Source organism: Malaya genurostris, chromosome 2 (assembly GCF_030247185.1).
Source record: "Malaya genurostris strain Urasoe2022 chromosome 2, Malgen_1.1, whole genome shotgun sequence".
In the NCBI taxonomy this organism is placed as follows: domain Eukaryota; kingdom Metazoa; phylum Arthropoda; class Insecta; order Diptera; family Culicidae; genus Malaya; species Malaya genurostris.
Genome location: NC_080571.1, coordinates 341,932,616 through 341,943,192, shown reverse-complemented (window position 1 = coordinate 341,943,192; position 10,577 = coordinate 341,932,616). Strand labels below are relative to the sequence as shown.

The 10,577-nt window shown below is 37.9% G+C and overlaps 1 protein-coding gene across 1 annotated transcript; it reads left to right on the top strand.

Annotated features, from left to right (window-relative positions):
- The first annotated feature begins 7,439 nt into the window (after positions 1 to 7,439).
- On the top strand, positions 7,440 to 10,343 carry LOC131431874 (protein catecholamines up-like). Its single transcript, XM_058597817.1, has 4 exons — positions 7,440 to 7,883; positions 7,938 to 8,091; positions 8,226 to 9,175; positions 10,010 to 10,343. Exons 1-4 carry the CDS (start codon positions 7,638 to 7,640, stop codon positions 10,049 to 10,051), a joined length of 1,392 nt encoding a protein of 463 aa, XP_058453800.1. The 5' UTR covers positions 7,440 to 7,637; the 3' UTR covers positions 10,052 to 10,343.
- Positions 10,344 to 10,577: the final 234 nt, after the last annotated feature.

Sequence of the window (10,577 nt, the reverse complement as noted above, 5' to 3'; positions counted from 1 at the left end):
TGTTTTCAAATTTTAAGAAAACTTAATTTTTGAGTTGTTTGTGGTTATCGCACACTGTTCAAAATATTATCCTGAATTCCTGATCATATTTTTGATGAAATGGTGAAAGAATTATGTTGCTACCATTAATACAAGTCGAGATATTCACGATTAAGTTCTGCCCATTCTTCCATATGGCTAATTTTGAAAAGGCGCCCCATAGTAAAGTAAGTCGTATTCACGACAAAAAGAAGGAAGAGAAAAAGAAGAAGAGATATGGAATGGAATGGAATATTGGTTTATATAGTTAATATTGGAAGTGCTGGTAAGAAAAATAATATTATTGCATACAACTAACTTTTACATTCAAGGAACGAAATAACATGCCATCAAAGGACGGAGTGGAAATAATGTAGAAGGAAAAAATACAACGAAACTCAGTTGAATTGAACAATGGGGGATAAGGTAACACAAAACTAAAGGTAAGGAAATCAACATTATTAAAAACATGCTGGGTAACAATGTAATTTCCTCATATTGAAAGAGGTATTTATATGGCGCGCATGCGCTAATTCGGCCTGATACAAATTAACGGGGAGAGCAATACGTTTTGGACAGGGCTGTAAAAAGCTGATTGGAACCCTTTCCCCACCAAAATGTAATATAAGGAAACTATAAGGAAACAAAAATTACTATTTTTGAAATAGGGCTATTGTACTAATAGTCATCACATCAGTAGTCACAAAAGTATTTCGACGATTACTCGACTTTCAATCAACAAGTTGTAATAAAATCAAATACATCTGCTGGGGCTCTAATATTTTGGCCCACCTAACAAACTTTATGGATTTAATCGATGTTAAGTAACCCATGTTGCATCAATTTGAAGCTTATCACATCAAATTACCTATTGTGGAAGGGCTTTTCAAAGATATTACAACATTGGGTGGATATTTTTACAAAGTGAATATTTTTACAAAGTTTTTACAACAGTTCGAAATTTATTCAATACTTCTGTTAAAGCGACGCGAAAACTCGAAGCGAATGCATCTGTTTGTATCTTACCTTTAAAATCAATCTATCGAACAGAGACAGCATGTCTCTAATGGTTTTAGTATATGAGATGAATACAGCAGCTGAGATGATTGCTGGAGCCGTTACCCTATTCGCACAATAACAAAACATTCCTTTAAAAACTACAAGGATCATCCCCATGGGGTTGTTCGAGCCATTGATGTGGAACAAGGTAACCAAAATTGTTGTATTACCGACGAAATTACACCAATATACCAAATGTATGCAATTATATCTTTGTAGATACTTGCGATATGATTTTGATATTTAAGCTTCTCTTCGCCAAGCTTGTGTTCAAGTTTTGTATGCAAGCAGTTATTTTTATAGCGTTAAGTCTCTTTACCATTCTGCGATTTCATCTTATATAAATTAAAAATTAATCTTAAACACTCAAAAAATACCCTGGGGTAGTTGTCAATTTCTCAGGCGAAACGACAAAACATGGAGTTTCATCCGAGCTTGCATGGCACAAGATCAGAGCATACCAATTAAAGCTTCAACTCGTTTTATGGCACTTTTTGTCTTGCTGTCTAGCAACAACCTACCTCTAGCATGCTACGCGTAGGACTGAAACGTTAGCTTTTTTCGTTTTAATGTAATCTTTATTTTAAATTTTTTCGTAGTGTTACAATAGTTTACAAATTAAGTGATACAGTGTTTCTTTTCATGTTTGTTCCAGTTTCTGACATTCGTTCTGATTTATTGTATTTCGCTTATGCTGTAATAATATTGCTAGAAAGCAAGTCTTGATTTTGCTGATTTCTTAAAACTACTTACAAACTAACCTAATCCTAGAAATATCTACGTAAAAAGTGAATTAATTACTTCATATTCCGAATGGATACAGTTCTGTCTAAATTTATAACATGATTCAGTTATTCATGACAGTATATTTTAACCATATGTCACAGGAAATCGACCCTTCAAGATATATTCCTATCCGTGACAGACTACTAAATGTCCCTGACTCAACTTTATTTTCCGACACATCCATGCAGCGCGAAATGCATGGAATCCCGGAACACCTACGTTCGAAATCCCAAAAATATTTACAAGTAAGTTCAGGCATTCAGTTCATTATAGTTTGAGTGTAATCGTCACGTTATCTCCAAACCATTATTTTCTCTTCACAGATAGTCTGAGTACCATCGAAGCCATTCGCTCAAACGCTGCTGGCGAAAATGAACCGATTTTCTTGAGCAAAATAAAACAGTGTCTAAACGACGTATTGAATAATAATGATTAAATCACAATAGTTTGGGTACCGGCTCATCGCTCCATTCCAGGCAATGAAAGAGCCGATATTTTAGCCAAACGTGTTGCTACTGAGGGTGAAATTTATGAGAGACCGATTGCTTTCAACGAATTCTATAGCGCGTCTCGCCAAAGAACACTTGCCAGCTGGCAAGCTTCTTGGGATAAAGATGATCTGGGTCGGTGGATGCACTCAATTATTCCTAAAATATCGACAAAGGGATGGTTCAGGGGACTGGATGTGTGTAGAGATTGCATTCGTGTGATGTCCAGACTCATGTCCAATCACTACACGTTAGATGCACATCTCCTTCAAATTGGATTTTCCGAGACTAATCATTGTGCTTGTGGCGAAGGCTATCGTGATATTGATCATGTCGTTTGGACATGCGTGGAGTATCGTGATGTCAGATCACAACTAATCCGTGCGCCGCTTGCACCCTTCTTTATCATTTCATTAAGTCCATTGGAGTTCCAATTTAAATTTTATTTTATGTTAGACCCCTTTCTCTTCCATGAGTTCAACCAATAGCCAGCTATATTATATGAATAAAAGTGGTGAACTGATACAAACAAACCTATACAGTTATGATATCATGTACAAAATAAATGTATTTTATTTAATGTAATTTATAATAGCAAATCGCTGGATGTGTGTTTGGATTAACTAATGAATACCATCATACTAATATGATATTCGAAATGTATTGGGTTTAAAGTACTATTTTTTCGGTATTTTAACGATATCAAACTAACTAGAGATTTTAAGAGGAGAAAGAATATGAAATCATAGAGCCATAGTACTCAAGGAAGAGCAAGGATGTGAAGAATAAAGTGCGGAAAAGTGAGACGTGACAAGGGTCATTTAAGTGAGCAGAAGGCTTCTCGTATCTAAACTTTTACCTTCTACCAGAGGAGTCGAACTTAGGCATCTTAAAGATACGAGTCATCCGAGTCTCTGATATGTCAGAAAGTAAAGGCAAAGGTCGTTTGCCATTTACTGTCCGAACCGGCAAAAGTAAAGTTACGAGAAGTTGTCACATTCTGCCCACGACGGTTTCTCACACAATGTGTTTCATTGTGTTGATATTTTCTCATCTCTATACAGTTAGTTATAACACCGGAATGGAAGATTTGTCCGAAACTATTGCTATTGCTTCCGGTGTTATAACTAACTGTATAGAGATGAGAAAATATCAACACAATGAAACACATTGTGTGAGAAACCGTCGTGGGCAGAATGTGACAACTTCTCGTAACTTTACTTTTGCCGGTTCGGACAGTAAATGGCAAACGACCTTTGCCTTTACTTTCTGACATATCAGAGACTCGGATGACTCGTATCTTTAAGATGCCTAAGTTCGACTCCTCTGGTAGAAGGTAAAAGTTTAGATACGAGAAGCCTTCTGCTCACTTAAATGACCCTTGTCACGTCTCACTTTTCCGCACTTTATTCTTCACATCCTTGCTCTTCCTTGAGTACTATGGCTCTATGATTTCATATTCTTTCTCCTCTTATAATCTCTAGTTAGTTTGATATCGTTAAAATACCGAAAAAAGTAAAAATTACTGACTGACCAGAAGTCATAAATAAAAAAGTTTAAGGTACTATGTATTGTGGATGCCACGACGAAGAAAAACTTATGTATATTGCCTATGAAATAAACGTATTTATGGAAAAAAATCACTTGCTGAATCGTTTTTCATCAAAATTTACCGGCAATTTAATAAATGTACTTACTCACTGCTAAAAATCAATACTTTTTTCAAATGTGTTTCTCTAAATACAACTCATCAGACCCTGTCAGCTTGGAGCGATATCAATCTTCAGTCCAGCAACGCCATCGCACGGCATCACATTCAACATATCATGTCAATTGTATGGGCGCGCAGTGCTTCTATTTTGGCGCGCACGAATTTGACATTTCTCTCCCCTACTTCTATGTACGATATTCGATACGTACTCGCCTGAAGGTGCCATGCTCGCTAAAAGGGGTGTTGCTAATGATTTGTTCGTGAAATGTGAGAGCTGAATATCTTGTTAATATGATGTGTTTGATCTCATATATCTAGAAGCACTAAAAATCAAGTAGGCTTCGTTTTGGATTAAAAACTTAGCTCATAAATGTAAAGTGTGTCGTCTTTTCCATCACTTATCCTAGAATTTGTTTACACAGTAAGTACAATCATTTAATGCAGAAGTTTTTATGAAAAAACAGCTTCTTTATATATATTCTATCATCCAAACTCTTTGTATGAAAACTTATGTTATCGACAGAGTTATGTAAAATTGGTGAGGTAAATATGATCGTACCGCAGCATTCGGAAGAGAAAGTAAAACAAACTGATGCGGCCTGTTGAATAAATTACCAAATTCTTATTTCGAAGATTCATAAAATGTTTGTGTTTTCAGGTTTCCAGCTCTGGCCATAGCACCTAAACCAGATTATAAACAGCTAGGATTCGCTAGTTGATGCCTCGTTAGTTGGAGTGATAAGAGATTATTACACAGTGGTTCAAAAGCTTAATTGTACCGCTCTTAATTGGTAACACATTAAAAACATTATGCTCGGGGTCAACATAAGGGCAAAGTTTTTTCGAAATAGTTCTGCATAAAACCATTTCAAACAAATTTGCGCAGAACTATTCCCGTAACTTAAGTAGAGTTCATGATATAAAGTATTTTCTGAAAAGTGTCTCCTAAAACCCGATTTTGTAAGAAAACGTATTTATTTTTAGTTTCAATGGGTTTTACACGTTATACAAAGTTATTCATCATCAAAAACTACACAACTTTCTCGAATACTGTACCCTATCGTTTTAGTTCAACTTATAAGAGCAATTTTTCATGCTTTTCACATAATTCTAATTTATCATCGAAAGGTGTAGATGAGACCGCTTACATATAAAATTACTTCAAAAGAGCGTTCATTTCGTGGTTGAATTACTCGTCTACGATCGTCTGCAGAAGAGATAAGTTCTTTTTTAATATCCTTGTCCTTGACATTCGTAATGATAAGGTTCACTGTATATCTGATCAGATTTTGGTATATATTCGTTACCATGGAAATTGTTACAAATTTTGTTTGTGCATCGAAGCTTAGGAATGAAAAAGTTTTAATAACTGTTTTGTCAGATGTTTTTTTAAAGCGAGATGAGAACCCATGACTTTGAAAAAGGTAATCATAAAATTGAATTAAGTTATGTCAGGAGGTAGTAGTAGAGGAAAATAATATTAAAACTCATTTTTTGAGAAGGAATATTCGTTGTGCATACTTGAACCACAAACGAATTTCCAGAAATGACAGTCACGATCTTTTCTTGGCACACATCTACGGTCCCCCGTGAAACTGGCACCAATGGTGATATATTGGTTGCACTGCTGAGTTCCCATCATCGCATTCATAATGCAAATGTCAAACCGTGAGAACCCTTTCGATACGTTAGCTCATTTGTACAGGGTCCGGCACTCGAAGTGTAACCAATTAAAAAGGCCATAAATTCAGTTTGGAAAATTACTTTTACTTAATTCAAAGTACAAAATGTGTAAAAATAATACAAAATTCAGAATCAATTCACTTTTGCTCGATATGACCACCTTTTGCCTTGACTTGATGACTTGAGAGAGCGAAGGAGTTGCTTCGTTTGGCCGAATGTGACTTGCAGGTATTTTGGTCCACTCGCGGACAATAACTTTTTTCAGCGCCTCGAGACTGGTGTATCTTTTAGTTTGGACTTTGCTCTCCAAAATGGCCCAAAGAGAATAATCCATTGGATTCGCATCTGGTGAATTCGAGAGCCATTGTGTGGACGTGATGAAGTTCGGAACGTTGTTTTTCAGCCATTCTTGGTTCATTCGAGCTTTGTGAGACGGTGCCGAGTCCTGTTGAAACGTCCATGGTCTGCCACCGAAATGTTTGTCTGCCCACGGCTTCAAAGCAACCTCCAGAATACTTTCCCGATAATATGTCGCATTTACCTTGACGCCAGGCTCGATGAAAACGATTGGAGAGCGCCCATCTGCGGTTACAGCGGCCCAAACCATTATCTGTTGCGGGTGCTGCCTCCTGGTGGCCAATCGATGACTCAAATTCTCGTGTGAACGGTCGGTCAAGTAAACCCTATCGTTTTGAGAGTTTACGAATTGCTCAATTGGAAAAATTTTCTCGTCAGAAAATACAATGTTCGGAAATTGACCGCTTTCGGCCAAACGAAGCAACTCCTTCGCTCTCTCAAGTCATCAAGTCAAGGCAAAAGGTGGTCATATCGAGCAAAAGTGAATTGATTCTGAATTTTGTATTATTTTTACACATTTTGTACTTTGAATTAAGTAAAAGTAATTTTCCAAACTGAATTTATGGCCTTTTTAATTGGTTACACTTCGAGTGCCGGACCCTGTATATATTGAGATTTCATGGTACACTTTGGTCGAATTGATAACAATGCAATTAATCTCGCGCTCCACCAAGCGGTAAGGGCGGTCATTTTAGAAGGTACCGGGAACGAACCAGATTTTTTTTTTAATAATTGTAAGCACATACATGTCTTTATTATTTATCTTTGCTTGAACTATACAAACTAGCCTCCAGAAAACAAACAAATAACCTGTGGCCCCCCTAAAAATATCAACCAGTTGTTAGTCATTCCGATTAACTTCTTATTTTTTCTGTTTGGCGTCACCTTACTTGAGATGACGCCGATTGACAGCACAGCAACTTTCTTTTCGCTGGACTACAAGCGAAAATCTGGCAGCGTGGCTACGTCGGCTCGCCAAAGTACGGATTAAAATTCTTTTTTTCTCGAATTTTCATCGCACTAACACGAATCAACGTGCTCATCCGTTGAGAGATTCACCGGAAGTGATTTCGATCAACGAACACTATTCGTTAGATGGAATGCAAAATATTTCATTTAACGAATTCCGGCAATAGTTACATTTATTTGTCAACGAATGCATCAGTTTTAGTTACAGTGTATCTCCGCGTTATAACAGCATAACATTAGTAACGCTCCGGCGAATTAAATGCAAGATTCCAGTCTCAGGTTTTTATAGCATGCATTTTGACAACCAGTTCGGTTTAGTCGGTTGCTCGCTTCTTTACTACAGTCGAACCTGCTATATCCTACCCTTTCTCGCCACAGTGATTACCCTACCACTGTCGCTTTTGTATCGTAGTTCCATTTCGTATCGTAGTTTGGTTGTTCGAACCGGGCAGCAGAGGGTAAAGATCAAACGTCGAAATCTGTGCGCGTTGTTATCAGTGACGTGTAAATAAATTTCTTCTTCTGCTTGGCCACCATCGCGAAAAGTCGCCAATCTGTTCAATCAAATGGATCATACCGAAAGTCAGGGGCGAAAGCCCAATACTGCTGCTAGTGTACCTACTGTAGTATGTCGACAGGGAGAATCGAAATCTTTCCGGGTTCACGTTGCTCTGGGATTGTTGCTTTTGATGCTATGGATGTCACTGCCAACGCTTTGTGATGCACACGGACATTTTGATGATCATGATCATGATTTGCATCATCATCATCACCATCACCATCATGGGCATGATGAAAATCCCAGTTTTAAGGTAACTTGTACTTATATCGATTTACCGTTGTGTTTTATATTGTATATTTTGTAGTACTCAAGACAGGCTAATGAAGTGTATCGTGAGGAGAACAGTGACCATGATCATCATCACGGACATAGTCATAATCATATAGATGATCACGCTAAGGGACATACGCATCACCAACATGATGATGCTAGAAGGAAAAATATCAAGCCTCCAGTCGGTAAGTCACGTAAATAGATACAGATTGTCGTCATTTGGCAGAAGAACAAAACCTTATTTCCGTTTGAATGTTTTGATGCATGTTTAAATGGTTACATGAGACGGTTCTAAACGTAGTAAAATATCAATTTTCAGACACTTTCTACATTTGGGTTCACTCGCTGACTTCCACGGTATTAATCAGTGCCGCTCCATTCTTCATTCTATTCGCAATCCCATTGGAAAATACCGAAGAGATGCAACCACGACTGAAAACGCTACTGGCGTTCGCATCTGGTGGATTGCTTGGAGATGCGTTCCTGCATCTAATCCCACATGCCATTTCACCTCACAGTCATGGTGACGACGATCATCACGGGCACAGTCACGGTCATCACCACGGAGAAGATGAAGAAGAAGGTCATGGCCACGACATGCGTGTAGGGCTGTGGGTTCTTGCCGGCATAATTGTATTTCTGGCCGTTGAAAAAGCCGTGCGGTTGATGAAAAAAGACGCCGGTGGAGCACATGGTCATAGTCACAGTCACAATCACGGAAGCACACCTCAGGTGTCCCAATCAGCTTCCAACGCCAAGAACTCTTCTGGTAGTAAAAAGAAACAGGAATCTGAATCTGGCAAAGCCAAAGGAAAATCCGTCAAGAAAGATTCTAAAAAGAACCAAATACAAATCGCCGGTTACCTCAATCTGGCCGCGGATTTCACTCATAATTTTACGGATGGACTCGCTATTGGTGCTTCGTATCTGGCTGGCAACAGTATCGGAATTGTAACAACGATAACCATTCTGCTGCACGAGGTTCCTCACGAAATAGGAGACTTTGCCATTCTGGTGAAATCGGGCTGCTCGAAAAAGAAAGCGATGCTGTTACAATTAACAACAGCCGTCGGGGCACTAGCGGGAACCGTCCTGGCCTTGTTGGGTAGTGGAAGCGACGCGGCTGAGTCCTGGGTTCTTCCCTTCACTGCCGGGGGTTTCATCTACATTGCGACCGTTTCCGTTATTCCGGAACTACTCGAAGGCTCTACCAAACTGTGGCAGTCGTTGAAGGAAATTACGGCTCTGCTAGCCGGTGTCGGGATGATGGTAATTATCGCAAAATTTGAATAGATTTCTTTGTTTTTTCGAAAGGTGTTCCATTTGTGATCCTCCGTAGTAATGGAACTCAATGAAGTTCAGTCCCTTATGTTTGAGCAATTCACAAAAAAAAACAAAAACCCACGATGTGTGATCAAAGTAAATTACCTTTATACTAGCAGATACGAATAATTACCTAATTTAAAATAAAAAAGCAATGTTGAGGATTTTTCTGTTTATTTTATTTGATTTTACGCTTTGATGACAGTATCGTGGATAAATAATAATTTCAAATTGTTCAAACATGAGGTCCTGGAGAAAGGCTTGTTAACTACACACGTTGTACTTAGTGGAAATAAGCCGAAATTAGCAGTCCAAGCAGCTGCATAAACATGAAAATCTACCAACGCTGATAATAACGTAGTTGAAAGGTCAATGCGTTTTTATTGTACCTAGAATACACACTACACCTGATAGCTAGAAATAGTTTTCGGTAATGTTCTCTCGACTTGTAGCTTAACGAAAAAGCTGCTGTGTCTGGCAGGATAATTTAAAAATAAAATCATTTCTGATAGTTTTTCGTCGACTAACGCAGTGCTCAGGCGTCGTAACAAAGGTAAAATATAAGCTAGGGAACCAGAAAACGATACCCGTTGATTTCGCTTGTTCACTTATTTATGTGATAAACGATCAAATTTTAGATAGAAAATGTTTATCAAATCAAGAAGATCTTGAATCTATATGTATACATAGTGCATGGAAGTATTTCCTCCAAAACACTCATTATTTGGCTAAAAGCAATAGCAACCACACTAATTGATTGATTATTACTCAACTCTCTAGGGGACATGTATAAAAGCCATAGAGGAAACATTTGAACTTTGATTGGCGCGCCGTGGTTTGTTACTTCAACATGTTGATTGTTTTAATTCTTCATTACAATTGTTTGGATGTACCGCAGAACCGATTTTGTTCCATTTTACTGTTGTTTGATAAATAAAAGTATTGTTAACGTCACTTTGAATAGTCCACTTGTGTTAAAAGCAAACTTTTACTTTCCTTGAACATTCATTGAATATCTTAAATAAAACAATCATCATGTTGTTCTATCCGACGGCTCCATGAAATAAAAAAGCCGTGTTAGAAATAAGTTCACAATAAACAAAGTCCTATTTAAGGTTATTGTTTCTGTTTGATCCGAAATAATCCTATTTTTATACTTTCCATGGGGGTGATCTCGAAATGTGTTTTCCTAGCTCCTACCATAGTCCCACCAGTCTCAGCCTTCGATGTTTTTTGTTGTATCAAATATGCAACTAAATTACGTCTTCGTCCCGTCAGGGTCTAGTAGCTCAAATGAAATTACTAGTGCAGCTTAGCTAAGTAGTTTAAAGCCGGGGTAAAATAAATG

What these genes read in the sequence shown, in the direction of transcription:
- LOC131431874 (XM_058597817.1), top strand. Translation starts at nt 7,638, where the DNA reads ATGGATCATACCGAAAGTCAGGGGCGAAAGCCCAATACTGCTGCTAGT. An exon ending in ATGAAAATCCCAGTTTTAAG is followed by an intron (nt 7,884 to 7,937) that starts GTAACTTGTACT and finishes TATATTTTGTAG; the next exon opens with TACTCAAGACAGGCTAATGA. An exon ending in AAATATCAAGCCTCCAGTCG is followed by an intron (nt 8,092 to 8,225) that starts GTAAGTCACGTA and finishes ATCAATTTTCAG; the next exon opens with ACACTTTCTACATTTGGGTT.